At 41.6% G+C, this 21,530-nt stretch overlaps 1 protein-coding gene across 8 annotated transcripts in view; it reads left to right on the top strand.

Annotated features, from left to right (window-relative positions):
- Positions 1–21,530, top strand: part of SCFD1 (sec1 family domain containing 1) — a 417,399-nt gene that overhangs the window by 347,345 nt on the left and 48,524 nt on the right. For all 8 annotated transcript variants that reach the window (XM_029599000.1, XM_029598999.1, XM_029599003.1 and 5 more), the window contains one exon: positions 18,439–18,491. In XM_029599000.1, the coding sequence (XP_029454860.1) occupies positions 18,439–18,491 (53 nt within the window). The remainder of the gene's footprint in view (positions 1–18,438; positions 18,492–21,530) is intronic.

Here is a 21,530-nt window from a genome sequence, read left to right as displayed (position 1 = left end):
TGAAAGTCTGAATCATATCACCCCTGCTCCTCCTTTCCTCCAGGGTGTACATATTTAGATTCTTCAATCTCTCCTCGTATGTCATCCGATGAAGATCCTCCACCTTCTTGGTCGCCCTTCTCTGTACCGCTTCCATTTTGTCTTTGTCTCTTTGTAGATACGGTCTCCAGAACTGAACACAGTACTCCAGGTGAGGCCTCACCGAGGACCTGTACAAGGGAATAATCACTTCCCTTTTCTTACTCGATATTCCTCTCTCTATGCAGCCTAGCATTCTTCTGGCTTTTGCTATCGCCTTGTCGCATTGTTTCGCAGACTTCATATCATTAGACACTATCACCCCAAGGTCCCTCTCCTGCTCCGTGCACATCAGCCTTTCCCCCCCATCGAATACAGTTCATTCGGATTTCCACTCCCCATATGCATGACTTTGCACTTCTTGGCATTGAATCTCAGCTGCCATATCTTTGACCACTCTTCCAGTTTCCTTAAATCCCGTCTCATTCTCTCCACTCCTTCCGGCGTGTCCACTCTGTTGCAGATCTTAGTGTCATCCGCAAAAAGACAAACCTTACCTTCTATCCCGTCCGCAATGTCGCTCACAAAGATATTGAACAGGACCGGTCCCAAAACCGATCCTTGCGGTAGACCACTTGAAACCGCTCTCTCTTCAGAGAAAGTTCCGTTTACCATCACACATTGTCTTCTGTCCGTCAACCAATTTGCAATCCAGGTCACCACCTCGGCACTCACTCCTAAGCTTCTCGTTTTATTCACCAGTCTCCTGTGCGGAACCATATCAAAAGCTTTGCTGAAATCCAAGTAGATGACATCGAGCGCTCTTCCTCGATCCAATTCCTTGGTTACCCAGTCAAAAAAGTCAATCAGATTTGTCTGACAGGATCTTCCCCTGGTGAATCCATGTTGCCTCTGGTCCATCAATTCTCCTGACTGTAGATAGTTCACTATTCTCTCTTTCAGCAGTGACTCCATTACTTTTCCCACCACTGAAGTGAGGCTAACTGGTCTGTAGTTGCCAGCCTCCTCCCTGTTCCCACTCTTGTGAAGCGGGACCACCACCGCTCTTCTCCAATCTCTTGGTACCACTCCTGTTTCTAGGGATCTATTGAACAGGTCACACAGCGGACCCGCCAGAACATCTCTGAGCTCCCTCAGTATCCTTGGATGAATCCCATCAGGCCCCATGGCTTTCTCCACTTTCAGATTCTTTAGCTCTTCCCATACATTTTCTACTGTAAAAGGATTTTCATCTATTCCACTTCCCTCCAGTTTCTTGTTGTGTAGAAATGGTCCTTCTCCAGGGTCTTCTTTAGTGAACACAGAGCTGAAGTATTCGTTTAATATTTCTGCCATTTCTTCGTCTCTCTCCACACATTGATCATTACCACCTTTCAATTTCACTATACCACTTTGGACCTTTCTCTTTTCGCTGATGTATCTGAAAAATGTTTTGTCACCATTTTTTATCTCCTTGGCAATCCTCTCTTCCGCTTGACTTTTGCCAACTTGATTAATTTCTTCGTCTCCCTCAGTTGAAACAAATATTCTTCTTTGTGCTCCTCCCTTTGGGATCTTTTATATGTCTTGAATGCTGTTCTTTTAGCTTTAATTTTGTAAGCCACCTCCTTTGAGAACCAGATAGGTTTCAATTTTCTTTTGCTTTTCTTTACATTTCTAACATATAGAGCAGTTGCCTTGGTGATTGCTCCTTTTAGATTGGTCTACTGCTGATCCACATCTCTCATATTCTCCCATCCTTTTAGTTCTTCCTCCAGGTACTTCCCCATTTCCTCAAAGTCTGTGTTTTTGAACTGTAAAACTCGGGTCTTTGTGGTTCTTTTCCATATTCTTTTAGTGATATTAAACCATACCGTTTGATGATCACTGGTGCTGAGGTGGGCACCCACCTGGACATCAGAGACATTATCTGCATTAGTGAGCACTAAGTCGAGTATAGTTCCTTCTCTTGTGGGTTCCAATACCATTTGTTTGAACAAAGATACTTGCATGGCATCCACTATCGCTCTACTATTTTTAGTTTCTGCAGATGGGATTTTCCAGTCTACATCTGGCATATTAAAGTCACCAACGATCACCACTTCTCCCTTCTTACCTATCTTATGGATGTCTTCAACCAGATCTCTGTCCAGCTCTTCCTTTTGATTTGGAGGCCTGTAAACCACTCCAATATAAATGGACGCTCCGTCATCTTTTTTTAGGTCGACCCATAGAGCTTCTTCCTTACCCCAACTTCCTTGCAGCTCAGATGCTTGGATGTTGTTTCTGACATAAAGAGCCACACCTCCCCCTTTTCTATCCTCTCTGTCCTTCCTTAACAAGTTATAGCCTGGTATTGTTGTATCCCATTCATGAGATTCTGTGAACCATGTTTCTGTGATAGCAACAATGTCCAATTCTTCCTCAGTCATTAGGGCCTGCAGATCTGGGATTTTATTTCCCAAACTATATATCTTCAGTATCAGATCTCTTCTGTGATTTCAGTTATAAATCCCTTTGCACTTCCCCTATGTGTGTGATATTACTGGCACTTGCTCATACACAGGAAATTTTTCAGCTGTATTTCCTGCTGAATTCCTTTACTTCTTTTCTGAAATACATTTATTCCTACACTTTTTTCCCCCCAGACAGTACAGGAGGAAGCATCCTCTGTTTTTCTGGTAACATTTTGTTCCTTTCCAGATTTTTACTGACTTCCTGGTGACGTGTCTCTGTATTACTGTTTCTGGGATAATCTTTTTCTGAGGATTGGAAAGTGGTATGGTATAAACACAGGGGATCCCTGTGACTGAAGGATGAAGATGGACAGGGGTAACCTCCACAGAGTGGAAGTTACTACCTTAAGGAATAATATATGTATGTATAATATATATAGAAACAAACTAACTAGTGCTTGTGATACATAAAAAAAACACTCCAAAGGGAGTGGGGCAAAAGCACTTATGGGATTAAACAAAGTACAATGTAGTTTATAGCTATAGTTCTTTATTAAAGTATAATTACAAGTACAAATGAAAACAAACCACTTAGACCTAACAGAGAATTATTCTAACCTTCCCTTCAAAAGCATTCGAAACAATGTGTCACACATGTAGCACTACTGAATATATATACACTTTGTAACTAGACAGTGGTGAACCTAACTACATGGGATAATTGATCTAAAATAAAGCTCATCAATAGCAATGACAACATGAAAAAACAAAAGTACCCAGATGTTAACAATTTTTTATGTGTATATTGTTGTAAAGACCCAGTTCTGGAAAAAAAAAAAAAAAGGTGTTCCTTTGGGTACGCTGTTATGGGATATTCATAACAGCATACCCAACAAGATACCCAAAGGAACACAAAAAATTGTTAAACCACATTGTACTTTGTTTAATCCCATAAGTGCTTTTGCCCCACTCCCTTTGGAGTGTTTATATATATATATATTTATATATAATAAAAATAAACTTGCTGAGCTAACTTGATGGACCACTTGAGTCTATTTCTGCCAACATTTACTGTGTTACTGTGTGTGAGAACCAGAAAAAAGATGGAATGGAAAGTAGAGTGGAAGAACTAGGTTGGGATACAAGCATCAAAACCCCCAAAGTGTAGCATCTGGAGCATGGCAATTAGACATAGAGGCAGCAAGACCCCTAAGGTGGTATGTCTGGGGCTTGGCAAGTAGACAGAGTGGTATAAAGACCTCCGGGGTGCTTTCATTCATCTCTATTCTTGCATGGAAATTGAAAATACCAGTTTTTCCATCAACTCTGGTGCCAGCCTTGAAGGATGAGGGCTCACAATGCCGCTTGCCATTGACAAGATAAGTTTACCAGCAAGAAAGATAGTACTGAGCCTCCTTGGCTAGGACTGGCCAGACTGTGGACTTGTAGACCCAATATGCTAGTACATCTGTGTCCATGTCCTTGATGGGCTCTCTAAGATCACGTGTCACAGAAATTTCTGCTGTGGTCTCCTTTACTGGGGTGGGCCAAGATTCTCTCTTGCCAGCTACTTTAGCTGTGGCCTAAGTTAAGATAAATGGTTCTTTGCGGCAACCTGGCTTTGGCATATTGAGATGGGGGAGGATGTGTAGCTAACAGAGTACTGCTCATTCTTGCACTACTCTCTGGGGTAGGCACTCTTTATTATCCTACATCCTCACTCTGCCTCTGCTACCAGTAACTCCTGCATGCCTGTGAGACACTGGGACTGGAGGGTGAGACTCCCTTTCACTCGTGAATCACCAAGTATGGCAAGCATATATACCGTATTTTTCGCTCCATAAGACGCACCTGACCATAAGACGCACCTAGGATTCAGAGGGGGAAAATTTAAAAAAAAAAAAAAATTGTGCTAAACCGGCTCTGCGTCTGGGCGTCTTATGGAGCAAATTAGGGGAGTGCATAGTTTTTTTTTTTTCTCCCCATTTTGTTTTCGGGTCTGGGGAGGGCCATTTCGGTCCACTCCCCAGATCAGAAAATTTTTCTTTCTGTGGGAACCCCCAAAACCCCCCCCCCCCCCATCCCAACCCTTTAAATTAACAACCTCCACCCCCCTGACCCCCCCAAGACCTGCCGAATTAATTTCCTGCAACCCCCCACCCTCCTGACCCCCCCAAGACCTGCCGAATTAATTTCCTGCAACCCCCCACCCTCCTGACCCCCCCAAGACCTGCCAAACGTCCCTGGTGGTCCAGCGGGGGTCCAGGAGCGGTCCGGGAACGATCTCCTGGGCGTGAGCCGTCGGCTGCCAGTAAACAAAATGGCGCCGACGGCCCTATGCCCTCACTATGTCACTGAGACCGACCGCTGCTATTGGTCGGTCTCAGTGACATAGTGAGGGCATAGGGCCGTCGGCGCCATTTTGTTTACTGGCAGCCGACGGCCCTATGCCCTTACTATGTCACTGAGACCGACCAATAGCAGCGATCGGTCTCAGTGACATAGTGAGGGCATAGGGCCGTCGGCTGCCAGTAAACAAAATGGCGCCGACGGCCCTATGCCCTCACTATGTCACTGAGACCGACCAATAGCAGCGGTCGGTCTCAGTGACATAGTGAGGGCATAGGGCCGTCGGCGCCATTTTGTTTACTGGCAGCCGACGGCCCACGCCCAGGAGATCATTCCCGGACCCCCGCTGGACCACCAGGGACGTTTGGCAGGTCTTGGGGGGTCAGGAGGGTGGGGGGTTGCAGGAAATTAATTTGTCAGGTCTTGGGGGGGGGGGTTGTAGGAAATTAAGTCGGCGGGGACTTGGGGGAGTCGGGGGGGGGGGGTGTTTGTTAGATTTTTGTTTGGTTTTTTTTTTATATTCGCTCCATAAGACGCACATACATTTTCCCCCCACCTTTGGGGGAAAAAAAGTGCGTCTTATGGAGCGAAAAATACGGTAGTTTTCTCTCAGAGGTTTCAGCCTCTCTTGTACCTGCTGCTTCAAGGAATCCACAATCTGCAACACCTCTGATTCCATTCCCTCTTGCTCACACAAACCTTGTATCCTTTCCTCCAAATTCTTTATTATAGGGATAATTCTGCCAAGGGGGTTCTTCTAGATCTCAGATCCTCCTTGGCATGCTTGAAGGGCTTCAGGATTTCCAACAACTGCATCATCACTAGCCAATCATGATGCCCCAGGAAGTGATCCACACCTATCCTCTATTTCCTGAGACAGATCATGAAGGGGTACCTGCTGATCCACTAACCTCTGCAGCATCATATATGTGGAATTTCAGCAGGTGACATCTTGAATCAGATTCTTATGAGCATCCTAAATTCTTCCTGCTTCTTGCAAAGAAGCTGCCCCCTATTCGTGCTGTGATGAAAATGCCCCACTATTTTCTTACATCTTTCTATCAGGTCTTTCAGGAATAGATTCCCTTGGGTCTCAGTCCCCAAGGCATCCTTTGCTATAAGGTGCAGTAAGTGTGCAAAGCAATGGACATCCTGAAAGCCTCCATCTTCCATTGTCCTTATCATATTTTTCCCACAGTCTATCATAAAGAAATCTACTTGAAGACTCCTGCTGCTCCATTCTAGCTGGAGCAGCATCTTCCAGCATCTTTCAGCATCTTCCAGCATCTTTCTTATGGCTGACAGAATATTACATGAGGTATGGCAGCTATCCATCACCATGGGTGTGCAGCAAAGCTCATCTGCACTCTGATGCTCAGTCTCCTCTAGAGCTCCTGCCTGCCTCTGCCTCAGCCAGATCCCATCAAGTGTGCCATCAGGAAGAGATAAGTGGGTGTAACGTTCAAGCTGCTCCAAATATCACTGCACGCTACTCTCCTCTACCTTAGCCAGCTGTGCCTGGAAGCAATTATTACATTGATTATACAGGGTGGAGATAACCTGCCTCCTAAATGTAGTCCTGGAGGGATTTTTAATTAGGGGCTAGCACATGCAGCAGACACTTCAGCCCACATTCTCTGCTACTTGTTAAGGGCTGGTCATCCAAGGTAATCATTTCCCCAGTACTCCTTGTTACTACTTTAATTGCAGCCTGCCTGTTGCCCCAGGAGAGTGATATGGGACACTACCCCGTTACCTCTATGATGGGTTAAACATAGAAATGATGGCAGAAAAGGAACAAAAGGTCCATCCACTCTACCCAGTAAGCTTAAGGTAGTAACTACTGGGTATACAAGCCGCCTTTATAATTATCAGTTTCCCAGACTGTCAAAGTCAGGGCCCTTTTTGGTTGCCGTTTGAGTCTAATTCCCCATTACCTCATGCCATTGAAGCAGAAAGTAATGTTGGAGTTGCATCAACAGCATCAAGGCTTATTGGTTAAGGGTAGTAACCGCCGTATCAGCAAGTTACTCCCATGCTTATTTGTTTTCCCAGACTGTGCAATTCAATATCTGGAATTTGTTGCCAGAGGATGTGGTTAGTGCAGTTAGTATAGCTGTGTTTAAAAAAGGATTGGATAAGTTCTTGGAGGAGAAGTCCATTACCTGCTATTAATTACGTTGACTTAGAAAATAGCCACTGCTATTACTAGCAACGGTAACATGGAATAGACTTAGTTTTTGGGTACTTGCCAGGTTCTTATGGCCTGGATTGGCCACTGTTGGAAACAGGATGCTGGGCTTGATGGACCCTTGGTCTGACCCAGTATGGCATGTTCTTATGTTCTTAATGTCCTTGTTAGTTGCTATCTGAACCTAATTCCCCTTTTCCTCTTTTCCCCCTGCCGTTGAAGCAGAGAGCAATGATGGAGTTGCATCAGCAGCATAAAGGCTTATTGGTTAAGGGTAGTAACTGCCATACCAGCAAGTTACACAGAGGCAACTGACCAAACTGGGTGGGCCAAATCATCTTTGTTTGCCAAGATTTACTGTGTTACTGTGGGATCTTATCTTTAAGAGTTAAGTTCCTAAATTGACTCCTGTGAAAGCTGACTAGAACTGAGTCCCTAAAAATCTAAAAATTGGGTGAGGCTACAGCCAGGGTCAAATTAGGAGAAGTAAGTTAGGCTCCTAAATGTAGGTGAATAAGTATCAGGACTAAATTTAGGTGCCTGAAGTTAAGAGAATTTTGAGCCCAACACTTAGATGCCTTTTGCTGAAAATTTGTCTAATTTTCGGCACCTACATCAGGTGCTCAGCTTTCTTTAAATACTGGCTCTTATGTGATCTACCTACAGCTGCTTTAATTGATTGCTAATCTCTTTCACAGAAGAGTTGGGATCAGGGTAATAGTACCATATGGATACTAGATCTTGACACTGTGTGCTACCTTCACCAAGTTGGATGTAACAGATCCTGTTTCAATTTAAGTGTGGAATTTTCATCTCCTTCAAGCAATGATTTTTATTTGTTTTTTTCCTTTTATCAATGTGATTGTTAAAATGCCTCAATAAAAAAAAAACTGGAAACAGCCACTTGCCTGCAGCTCTAACCCAGCAACAAGATGAGAGACTGAAAATTGTCAAAATTTCAAAGTAGTTTAACTTTGCACAGTTGTCTCATAAAATGGGCTGAAAACAGATTTGTGTCCAATCAAGAAAAATATAAGACCCATGGTTTTCCATTAAGTTGTAGTAAAAAAAAATCATTTTCTGCCAATTATTTACAGCAGCCCATAAAATTTCTCCATTTCAGATTGAAACCATTTTTCAGCCTGAGCAGCATAAGTCAATCCTTGCTAGTATGAGAAATCTAAACATCTTCATAGAACCTCTACTTTTAAAAAATGAATTGATATGCTGAAATATGCACACTTAAAATCACAATTGGGCCATTCTTATAGCCTTTTTAGCAGGTGATCTAGTACCAAATCCAGGGAAGCTAAACAATTTGGCAGTGCAGTAATAATGGGAGATTTCAATTACCTATAAACAATTTCAATTACCCCAATATTGACTGGGTAAATGTAACATCAGGACATGCTAGAGACATAAAGTTCCTGGATGTAATAAATGACTGCTTCATGGAGCAATTGGTTCAGGAACCAACAAGAGAAGGAGCTATTTTAGATTTAATTCTTAGTGGAATACAGGATTTGGGTAACGATGGTGGGACCCATTTGGCAATAGGGATCATAACATGATCAAATTTAAACTAATAACTGGAAGGGGGACAATAAGTAAATCTATAGCTCTAGCTCTACATTTTCAAAAGGGAAACTTTGATAAAATGAGGAAAATAGAAAAAAACTGAAAGGTGCAGCTGCAAAGGTTAAAAGTGTTCAACAGGCATGGACATTGTTTAAAACTACAATCCTAGGCCGCAGCCTGATTCTTACCTTCGGGTTCTCTGGTACGAGGCCCATGACAGCTTTCTTTAATTACCTTGTGGGTTTGCCGGTGAGAGACCTGAAAGAACTCAAGTCATTTCTGGGTTGGAGAGCCGGCGACGTCAGAGTTGGAGGAGGAGCCGGATAGGTTTTAAAACCTCCTGCTGCCGGCGCGTGGCTTTGCCCGGCTTAGCCGGGTTGGAACGGTTGGGACGGAATTCTGCAGGTTGCGGCCACGGAGAACAAGCATAAGTTAAGTACAAGTCAACTTTATAGTCTAATCTTGCAAGTAATTCTGGCTGGGTAATAGTTTGGAATTAAATACTTTTGTATTGTCAATTCGATATGTCTCATACCAAGAGGAAAGCGAAGTTGAGAGAAACTTCTTTAACATCTACGCCAAATAAGATGCTGCAACCCAGCATTAAGGAATGCTTCCAAGCTTGTTCCACATATACACTGGAAGGGGCCACTGATAGCACAGCCCAGGAGCAGGAGAAGAGCTAACTGGCCAATGAAACATCTCTTACTCCCGGTGCCCCAGAAAAACCTGGCCCTCCATCCGTAAGGGTTAAGGAAACTCAATTTACATCAAAAGAATCCTTAACTTCTCAGATTGAAGACTTGAACTTAAGTAAAGTACTTGATAACTCAAGAGAACAATCATATGTTGAATTAAAGGAATGTCCTTCAATATCAACAGAAGGGGAAAGTGGGACATTGACAGTCAAAAGGGGATTTACAGCAGCTTGGAATTAAAGATATGCCTATTATAGTTCCAACTAAATTTTCTATTGAAGAACTGGGATTAATGATGGTGAATGTTCAAAAGTCATTAAATAATCTCACTAAGACTGTCCCGGAAGCCTTAAAAAATAATATTAATATAGGGGAAAAAAATAGATAAATCGGAAAAGAAAGTAAGTACTTCAGATTTGAAAATAGAAGAAATTCAAAAAGTTCAAACAAATTTGATAAAATCTATGGTAGAAAATGAAGGAAAAATGGAATTCTTGGAAAATCAGAATAGGAAATATAATTTAAGATTGTTAAATTTTCCAAAAGTATACCTAGCTTCACCGGTTGATTTATTTAATAGTTATTTGAAGAACATTTTGAAATATTCTGACAATTCTATTCCTATATTATCTAAGATCTATTATCTTCAACAATATCAAGATGAGAAAGATCAACAAGACCAAGGAAATTTAAATTTAACTGACTTCCTGGAAAAGTCTTATGAGGCAAATGTTGATAAAAGGGTGACATTATTGATTCAATTTACATCTTTATTAGAGAGGGATGCCGTGTTGAAACAACATTTCAAATATCAAAAACTAAATTTTTATGGGCAACCCATTAGAATATTTCCTGATGTTACCCGTGTAACTCAACTGAGACGTAAAAATTTCATAGCCTTAAGAAAGGAAGTGTTAGAAAGAGGTGCGCAATTTACTTTAAAGTACCCATGTAGATGCTTTATAAAGCATAGAGATAGTAGATATATCTTTAATACTCCAGAACAGCTTCAAGCTTATCTAGATACTCACCCTTAGATACTGTTTTTAGGAGGAACGAATGATGTTTAATGTGGTTATAGACTAGGTTAATTATTTTGAAATTATTTTTCTTGTTATTTGCTCCATGTTAACTTAACATGTAAGTTCTCCAGTTCCTTTTTAATTTCCTATGTTTGGATGTTATGAAAAGTCATTTGGAGTTAATATCGATGTTAGTGATACATGTATAAGGATCCATAATTCTTCGTATTTTAAATTAAAATGCAATAAAAATTAAATTAAAAATAAATAAAACTACAATCCTAGATGCACACTCCAGATGTATTCCACGCATTAAGAAAGGTGGAAGGAAGTCAAAATAATTACCGGCATGGTTAAAAGGTGAGGTGAAAGAGGCTATTTTAGCCAAAAAAATCCTTCAAAATTTGAAAAAAGGATCCATCTGAAGAAAATAGGAAAAAGCATAAGTATTGCCAAGTTAAGTGTAAAACATTGATAAGACAGGCGAAGAGAGAATTTGAAATGAAGTTGACTGTAGAGGCAAATACTCATAATAAAAACTTTTAAAAATATATCTGAAGCAAGAAACCTGTGAGGGAGTCGGTTGGACCATGGTTTATGATTTATTGTTTTTATATACCGTCACATCGGTCTGGCCTTCACAACGGTTCACATTGCGTAACATAAAAGAAATACAAACCATTAGATGACCAAAGGGTTAAAGGAGCTCTTAGGGAAGATAAGGCCATTGCAGAAAGACTAAAGGAATACTTTGCTTCTGTGTTTACTAATGAGGATGTTGGGGAGATACCAGTTCTGGAGATGGTTTTCAAGGGTGATGAGTAAGATCAACTGAACCAAATCACTGTGAACCTGGAAGATGTAGTAGGCCAGATTGACAAACTAAAGAGTAGCAAATCACCTGGACCAGATGGTATGAATCCTAGGGTTCTAAAGGAACTAAAAAATGAAATTTCAGATCTATTAGTTAAAATTTGTAACTTATCATTAAAATCATCCATTGTACCTGAAAACAGTGAGCCTGGTCTATAGGAAAAATAGTGGAAAGTGTTCTAAAGATCAAAATCACAGAACATATAGAAAGACATGGTTTAATGGAACACAGTCAACATGGATTTCCCCAAGGGAAGTCTTGCCTCACAAATCTGCTTCATTTTTTTGAAGAGGTTAATAAACATGTGGATAAAGGTGAACCGCTAGATGTAGTGTATTTGGATTTTCAGAAGGCGTTTAACAAAGTCCCTCATGAGAGGCTTCTAAGAAAACTAAAAAGTCATGGGATAGGAGGCGATGTCCTTTCGTGGATTACAAACTGGTTAAAAGATAGGAAACAGAGAGTAGGATACAGAATTATTCAGAGTAGTTAAATCACAAGTGGATTGTGATACATTGCAAGAGGACCTTGCGAGACTGGAAGATTGAGCATCCAAATGTCAGATGAAATTAAATGTGGACAAGTGCAAGGTGTTGCATATAAGGAAAAATAAGCCTTGCTGTAGTTACACAATGTTAGGTTCCATATTAGGAGCTACCACCCAGGAAAAAGATCTAGGCATAATAGTGGATAATACTTTGAAATCGTTGGCTCAGTGTGCTGCAGCTTTCAAAAAATCAAACAGAATGTTAGAAATTATTAAGAAGGAAATGGTTAACAAAACGGAAAATATCATAATGCCTCTGTATTGCTCCATGATGACATTGCACTTTGAATACTGTGTACAATTCTGGTCGCTGCATCTTAAAAAAGAAATAGTTGCGCTGGAGAAGGTACAGAGAAGGGCGACCAAAATGATAAAGGGAATGGAACAGATCCCCTATGAGGAAAGGCTGAAGAAGTTAAGGCTGTTCAGCTTGGAGAAGAGACAGCTGAGGGGGGGATATGATAGAGGTGTTTAAAATAATGAGATGTGTTGAATGAGTAGATATGAATCAGTTATTTACACTTTCGGATAATAGAAGGACTAGGGGGCACTCCATGAAGTTAGCAAGTAGCACATTTAAGACCAATCGGAGAAAATTCTTTTTCATTCAGTGCACAATTTAAGCTCTCTAATTTGTTGCCAGAGGATGTGGTTAGTGCAGTTAGTGTAGCTGGATTTAAAAAAGATTTGGATAAGTTCTTGGAGGAGAAGTCTATTAACTGCTATTAATCAAGTTGACTTAGGGAATGGCCTCTGCTATTACTGACATCAGTAACATGGGATCTTCTTAGTGTTTGGGGACTGGCCTGGTTTGCCGTCTGTTGGAAACAGGATGCTGGGCTTGATGGACCCTTAGTCTGACCCAGCATGGCAATCTTATTTGTTCTTATATACAGTGTATGTGTGTGCTGCTTTTACAGAACAGGAGGCCATCAAGAATCACATTCTTTTGTATTCTCAAAGACAATCAAAAGAAACTTGTTAGTGTAACAAAAATCTAGCAAGTAATTCTGCCATCTAAGATGTCGGCCTGTAACATCAATTTTTTCGTAAAATAATTCTGGTGTGGTCAACTTTGTCTTCCCAAGGTAGAATAATAAGCATTATGTTTGAACAAAGTTGCTATAAGAATACAACATTAATTGAGTGGAAATAATACCAAATGAAATGAAATCTGAGACAATCAAATCACCTAGATAGGATTTTAGACAGTGCCCGGGAAGAGCCTGCTATCGTGGTACATGTGGGCACCAATGACATAGGAAAATGTGGGAGGGAGGTTCTGGAAGCCAAATTTAGGCTCTTAGGTAGGTCTGAATTTCTGGATTTAAGCTTTCTGGATTTCTGAAATGCTCCCTGTTCCACGTGCAGGTCCCATAGGCAGGTAGAGCTCCAGAGTCTCAATTCGTGGATGAGACGATGGTGTAAAGAAGAGGGATTCAGTTTTGCAAGGAACTGGGGAAACGTTTGGGAAAGGGGGAGTCTCTTCTAAGGGATGGGCTCCACCTTATGAAACCAGACTGCTGGCGCTAATCTTTAAAAAGGAGATAGAGCAGCTTTTAAACTAGAACAAAGGGGAAAGCCGACCGTCGCTCAGCAATGCATGGTTCGGAGAGAGGTATCTTCAAAGGATACTAATGATGCATTAGAATTAGGGCATCCCGACAGTGAGGTTCCAATAATAAGAAAAGTAGTCCAAGTGCCTGTAACTAAAATCTCACCTGAGCTAAAAAATTCTAACTTATCCCTATCAATTAAAAAGCAGAATGAAAATATAAACAAAAAACAAACTTTGAAATGTTTGTATGCTAATGCCAGGAGTCTAAGAAGTAAGATGGGAGAATTAGAATGTATAGCAGTGAATGATGACATAGACTTAATTGGCATCTCAGAGACATAGTGGAAGGAGGACAACCAATGGGACAGTGCTATACCGGGATACAAATTATATTGCAATGTCAGAGAGGAGCACCTGGGAGGTGGTGTAGCGCTTTATGTCCGGAATGGCATAGAGTCCAACAGGATAAGCATCCTGCATGAGACTAAATGCACAATAGAATCTTTATGGGTAGAAATCCCTTGTGTGTCGGGGAAGACTATAGTGATAGGAGTATACTACCGTCCACCTGGTCAAGATGGTGAGATAGACAGTGAAATGCTAAGAGAAATTAATGAAGCTAACCATAGAAACATAGAAATGATGGCAGAAGAAAACCAAACGGCCCATCCAGTACCCAGCAAGCTTTCACACTTATTTTTCTCATACTTATCTGTTACTCTGACCGCTGAGGTCAGGGCCCTTATTGGTAACTTTTTGGTTCTAATTTCCTTCCACCCCCACCATTGATGTAGAGAGCAGTGCTGGAGCTGCATCAAAGTGAAGTATCAAGCTTAATTGGTATGGGGTAGTAACCGCCGCAACAAACAAGGTACTCTCACGCTATTTGTTTACCCAGCCTGTGCAATTTAGTCCTTGTTGATTGTTGTCTGAATATAAATCCTCTTTTCGTCATCCCCGATGTCGTTGAAGCAGTGAGTTGCGGTGTATATGTATTCAAAGCGAAGTATCAGGCTTGATTGGTTCAGGGTAGTAACTGCCGCAACAAGCAAGCTACTCCCACACTATTTGTTTACCCAGCCTGTGCAATTTAGTCCTTGTTGGTTGTTGTCTAAATATAAATCCTCTTTTCTTCATTCCCCCTGCCATTGAAGCAGAGAACTGCTTGGATATGCATTGAAAGTGAAGTATCAGGCTTATTTGGTTTGGGGTAGTAACCACCACAACAAGCAAGCCACTCCCACGCTTATTTGTGAATGCAAATCCTTTTCCCCACATTTCCTCTCGCTGTTGAATCATAGAGCAATGTTGGAGTCACATTAACTGTGTGTATGTTTATTGAATAAGGGTATTAATCACCTGGTAGTAGCAGTCATTCCCGCAAGCCACCCCCATGCCTCTTCTCTTGATTCACATTCTCAATACTTTATGGATCCACAGTGTTTATCCCATGCCCCTTTGAAATCCTTCACAGTTTTGGGCCTCACCACTTCCTCCGGAAGGGCGTTCCAGGCATCCACCACCCTCTCCATGAAGAAATACTTTCTGACATTGGTTCTGAGTCTTCCTCCCTGGAGTTTTAAATCATGACCCATGGTTTTGTTTATTTGTTTCCAACGGAAAAGATTTGTCATTGACTTTGGATCATTAAAACCTTTCAAGTATCTGAAAGTCTGTATCATATCACCCATGCTCCTCCTTTCCTCAAGGGTATATATATTTAGATTCTTCAGTTCCTCCTCATAAGTCATTCGATGAAAACCCTCCACCTTTTTGGTTGCCCTTCTCTGGACCACCTCCATCCTGTCTCTGTCCCTTCGGAGATACGGTCTCCAGAACTGAGCACAGTACTCCAGGTGAGGCTTCACCAAGGACCTGTATAAGGGGATAATCACTTCCCTTTTCTTACTTGATATTCCTCTTTCTATGCAGCCTAGCATTCTTCTGGCTTTAGCTATCGTCTTGTCACATTGTTTTGCCGACTTCAGATCGTTAGGCACTATCACCCCAAGGTCTCTCTCCTGCTCCGTGCACATCAGCCCTTCACCTCCCATCAAATAAATTTCTTTTGGATTTCCACACCCCATATGCATGACTCTGCACTTCTTGGCATTGAATCTCAGCTCCATAACTTCGACCAGTCTTCCAGCTTCCTTAAATCCCGTCTCATTCTCTCCACTCCTTCCATCATGTCCACTCTGTTGCAGATCTTAGTATCATCTGCAAATAGACAAACTTTACCTTCTGTCACATCCGCGATGTCGCTCATGAAGATATTGAACAGGAACGGTCCCAATACCGACCCTTGCGGCACTCCGCTCATCACCGCTCTCTCTTCCGAGTAAGTTCCATTTACCATCACACATTGTCTTCAACCAGTTTTCTATCCATGCCACCACCTTGGCACTCACTCCCAAGCTTCTCGTTTTATTCACAAGCCTCCTGTGTGGGACCTTATCAAAAGCTTTGCTAAAATCCAAGTAGATGACATCGAGCGCTCTTCCTTGATCCAATTCCTTAGTCACCCAATCAAAAAAGTCTATCACATTCGTCTGACAGGACCTTCCCTTGGTGAAACCATGCTGCCTCTGGTCCAGCAATTCTGCTGCTTGTAGATAGTTCACTATTCTTTCTTTCAGCAGCGACTCCAATACTTTTTTCACCACTGAGGTGAAGTTAACCGGCCTGTAGTTACCAGCCTCCTCTCTGCTCCCACTCTTGTATAGAGGGACCACTGCCGCTCTTCTCCAATCACTCGGCACCACTCCCGTTTCCAGGGATCTATTGAACAAGTCATGCAGCAGAGCTGCCAGCACATCTCTGAGCTCCTCCAGTATCCTGGGATGAACCTCATCAGGCCCCATGGCTTTGTCCTCTTTCAGTTTTCCTAGCTCTTCCCATACATTCTCTTCTGTAAACGGAGTTTCATCCTTTCCACTCCCCTCCAGTTTCTTGTTAACTAGCGACTGTCCTTCTCCGGGGTCTTCTTTCGGACCTGCCGCTTGGGAACGAAGAGTGCGTGAGGCCAGACAAAGGCTGAGGGCAAGAACATGAAGACACAAAAGAAGACTCAGGATACTCAGAGGATTCAGATGCAGACTTGGATAGTCAGAAAACTCAGACGCAGACTTTGGATACTTAGGAGACTCGGATGAAGACTTGGATACTCAGGAGACAGACAAGGGCTCAGGATACTCAGAAGACTTGAACAAGGATTCAGGATGCTCGGAAGTTTCAGGCAACAATACAATAAACATGTCAATGTTACACCAAAAAATATATAAATATGTTTCAGGCAAGGATTCAGGAGTCAGGCGAAAGAACTGGGTGAGAACTGCATCGCAGCGCGCCCTATACAACCACCCATGGCTGGTCTTCTATCTGGAGTAGAAGCTCATAGAAAGTCCACCCAGCTTTTGACACCAACAAACTAGAGATTGCCATTGCGAAACATTCTTTATCTAATTGGCTAGCAGATTGCATTTCCTTCTATTATGCCTAGATACGACTGAATCTGATGGGTCATGACAAGGCTTATCTCTGTTTGAACCATGGTAGTGTCAGTGGCCCACCTAAGATCAGTCACTAGGGTGGAGATCTGCAAGACAGTAATATAGACTTCTTGTCATGCATTCACATCACACTACTTTTTGGACAGGAATTCCCAATGTGACAGTAGGTTTGGCCAGTCTGTCCTGTGGAATCTATTTGAGGTGTAGAACTCCTCTTCCTCCTTGGGACTGTTGTTTTTGTTCCAGGCTGCCCCTCATAGGTAAGATGCTGGTTGCCAACAAAAATAATTTGGACCAGTCTGAGGTAAGGAATCTTCTGCATATGTGAGTTCTGTCATCCTGCTTCACCTCAGAGAAAGCAGAGTTGCTTATTTGTAACAGGTGTTCTCTGATGTCAGAAGGATGTCAGTTGTTGCAAAACCCACCCACCTCCCCTTCAAGTTGGCTTCTCCTTATAATGCTAAGGAACAAGACTGAAAGGACACCCATGTGAATGCATGGTATAGTGGCATACTGGGCATGCCTACTGAGGCACAGTCAAAGAACTTTGACATAAAAGTTTTAGTCCAGGCTCCATCAGATGATGACACCTGCATGTAAGGAATGACATCCTGCTGTCCTTGGAGACCACCTATTACAGGTAAGTAGTTCTGTTTTTTTAAATATCTGACAGGACTCTTGGAGTTGAAGGGCAATAGCTCTTTCGACAACTGTCCAGGAAAGGAATATTATTAATTGGTTTAGTTTTGTTTTGACTTTGTGATAGTAAACTAAATATGGTGGCTTTTATCAGATCAGGCATATTTCCAGTTTTTAATGCTGAATTTTTGATAGTTTTAACCTAATTAGCAAACACATCTTTGACTAATATATTCAGCCCAGATGGGCAAGAATCTGATAAGCATGTTGTAGGTTAGTCCTCTGTAAAATATGTAATGTTTGTTCCAGGCTTCTTCTCCTGAAATTCACTGACCATAAATGGTCAGGACTATTCTTTTCTTGTTCCTTATTTATTTTATTATATAATACAAATTAATTGATGGCAGTTTTCTTTGCAAAAAGCAGGCAAAGACAGCAGCATAAGACATATCCCTGCTGAGAAAGCTTGCAGAGTCTGAAAGAGAGCTTCTGGGGTGGTTTGATGGTGCATCATGATAGATCTTAGTTTGATCTAGTCTGTCTAGTATGGCCAAGGATTTACACTATTTTGCCTCCCAAGTCTGTCTGGCAGACTGCAAGTTCTGTAATTAACTAGAAGTCCTAATGGAAACGCAAGCACTCAAAGATAAAATCAGGCAAAAAACGGCAACAGTTCAGTTCATATAATGAAGGGTGCAAGATGTCTTCTGTGGCAAAGGATTAAGGACGGAAAGGGCTTGATGGGATGATTTACAGTTGTCCCAGTATGGTGTATTTCTTTCTCTTGTCATTGAGGCATAAATGAGATTGCCCAAATGGGTGAATATTTTTAAACTATTAATTTTTCCATGTCACAAGTTTGACTGAATCAAGTTTATTGTGATTTTCCTACAGTGATGTGATGTTTGAAAAGTAATCTTCAATTTGTGATAATTGGTTTAACTTTTGCTATTCATTTCTTGTTAACACTTTTCTTTTTTTTTTTTTTTTTAACAGGAGACAGATGACTACAGATATTTTGACCCTAAGATGTTGCGTGGCAATGACAGGTAAGCTGATAGCTGGCCATTCTTGGGTATTATACAGAAATGTAAATATTCCAATCCTCATTACATCAGGCCTCTTACTAGTGTGCAGCATACGCAGGGCCGATGGAAGCATTAGTCGTACTAGGTGGCCGCCTAGGGCGGCGTATTGGATGCCAGTTTTTAAATGAGTAAAGCAGGCCGAGATATCGGGGAGTGGTTGCAACACAAACAGAAGTATGTGCAATTTGGGTGATTTTACAGAGAAAGCGAGAGAGAAAATGGCCACCTAGGGTGGCTGCAGACCCTTGTACTGGCACTGAGCATAAGAATAGGCCCTGTAACTCAGTCTGTAGTACATCAGCAAAGGAGATCTGGGTTCATCTTCTTCACCTTCTGGCCAAGCAGGAGCATGGCACCCTCTTTCCAGCCTGGATTGTCCCTTATGTTAGGGGAGCATTGCTCTCCCCATACCCTCTCCCAAACTTTGACCATGGCAGCTACTCATATAGCCAAGCCAGGCTATGCAAGGGACTGGAATGCTCACTAGTAATGGTAACTATTTATATCATACTGTGATGACAGAATCAAACTTGCAGCTGAGTCTGTCTGCCAGGCTGCATGTTCTGTAATTAACTAGGAAGTTCACATTTAGTAAGCCAGGGAGTGGACAAGTTATCCACTAAATTTAGCTGGATAATTTGTCATGGATATGTAGCAGGACAGGTCTCCCACTGAATATACTTAAATAAAGTTATCTGGGTAACATTATCCGGATAACTTGTAAACCTAACCAACTATATTTGAATATAACCAGTTAGGCTTAAAGTTAACCGGGTATATGCACCTAGATAACTTTAACCTTAACCAGTTATGTTCAAAATATAGCTGGTTAAGGAGCCTCACCCCCTCCCCACCCCCTTTTTCCAAGAAACACACAGGGTGACAGCCCCCTTCTAACCCCACCCATCCACAGCGCGTAAAACAGCCTTCACATCTCACCTGGAATTCCTTAAAAACCCCATGGCTGCCAGGAGTGCAGTAAATGTAAATTTATTTTGCTAAGCCAAATTTCCATAAAATAAAAATGGTGTATAATAAAATTAATTATTAAAATAATATATAAATTATACACAACAAAACCACAATACAAACTAACCTAAGATCAATGCCTAACATTGTATCACTAGATAATTAGCAGACACTTAAATAACAAGCAGGCAATATATGAAATAAAGCTAAAAATAATCACCCAGACAGCGCTAATAAGTTCACAACTATCCTGTTATAATTTATTAAAAACCATGCAAGTCAATTTTAAACATCCAGTGCACAAAAATACCAGGAGATATGTGTGTGGGCCGAGCGCATTTTCAGAATGGCCCGGCCTTGCACGTATTTCCCAGTACGCGCGGAAGAGCCGGGTTTCTGAAAAGGGGCAGGAGCAGGGGCTGGCCGGAACAGCTTGCGGAACTGCTCGTCAGAGCAGGCAAGTATTAAAACAAAAAAAATTAGGATAGGTAGGTGGGGTTTAGGGGAAGGGCTGGAAAAGGGAGGAAGGGTAGCTAGGGGGTTAGGAAATTTCCTTCCCAGTGCGCACCTTTATTGGAGTGGACTGGGAGGGAACTAGGGAAGGCCAAGTCGTGTCAGTGCACATTTATTAAAAAATCCCCCCCTTCCGTGTGCAAATTGGCACCCGCACACACATGTGAGCGCCGATATAAAACTGGGCATGCATGTGCACGCGGGTATCAGATTTTATAACATGCGCGTGGCAATGCGCACATGTTATAAAATCAGTGTGTCCATAAGCACATGCCGGAAACTGTGCACACGTGGACGCCCGTGCGGCTGTTTTAAAATTTACCTCTTAGTGTATGGCACATTCCTACTGTTCTCGGTGGCATTCTGCATTGCTTTGACAGTAACACTATCAGAGTATTATCTGAGGATTTACACTAATAGCATTGTTGTCAAAGCAACCTAAAATGCTTTCAGGAGCGATAGGAATCTGCCACATTCCTGGGGGCCATGGGGCTTTTGGGAGGTTCTGGGTGGGGTTAAAATAGGATACCAACCCATGTCTGTTTGTGAAAATTGCAGGGAGGAGGCAAGGAGGCTCCTCAGGTACTATATCCCACAAGGGTTTGTTTGGTTTTTTTTTAATTCTTTTGGCGGTCTTGGTGAGAGTTGGAATTGGGCTCTGTGTCTTATTTTGGTAGGTGGAGGCCAGGAAGGTCATCTTCCTTTTTTTTGTTTTCTTGCTACTTAACTGGCTATATTTTGAATATAGCCAGTTAAGGTTAAAGTTATCTGAGTACGCATACCTGGCTAACTTTAAACCGAACCAATTATATTCAAATATCTGGATAACTTGTCCTGTCCTCTTAAGGCCTGCTGTCTTATTATTAAGCTATAAATTGGATAAGTACTGGCCCAGACTTAGCAGAGGAATTCAGCTCATAGTGTGGATATTTTATCAACATAAGAACATACGAATATGCCATACTGGGTCAGACCAAAGGTCCATCAAGCCCAGCATCCTGTTTCCAACAATTGCAAATCAAGGCTACAAGTACCTGACAAGTACCTAAAAACTAAGTATATCCCAGGCTACTGATGCTATTAATAGCTGTGGCTATTTTCTAAGACAACTTGTTTAATAGCAGGTAATGGACTTCTCCTCCAAGAATTTATCCAAACCTTTTAAAACCCATCTACACTAACTGCACTAACCACATCCCCTGGCAACAAATTCCAGAGTTTAATTGTGCGTTGAGTGAAAAAGAACATTCTCCGATTATTTATTTATTTATTTAAGGATTTATATACCGGAGGTTCCTGTATAATATACATATCACCCCGGTTTACAATGAACAGTAACTATCGCTTCAAGTTGGCGGTTTACAATGAACATAGTTAATCCAAGAAACAGAAAAAAAAATATATATATATAACAATGCTAACAATTAATAAATAATTAATAAATGAAAATAAATGCAATAACAATTAATAAATAATTAATAAATAACAATAAATATCAATGAAAAATGGCAATAAAAA

The sequence above is a fragment of the Rhinatrema bivittatum genome, chromosome 4, assembly GCF_901001135.1.
Source record: "Rhinatrema bivittatum chromosome 4, aRhiBiv1.1, whole genome shotgun sequence".
NCBI lineage: Eukaryota > Metazoa > Chordata > Amphibia > Gymnophiona > Rhinatrematidae > Rhinatrema > Rhinatrema bivittatum.
This window is presented reverse-complemented; position numbering and strand designations above follow the sequence as displayed.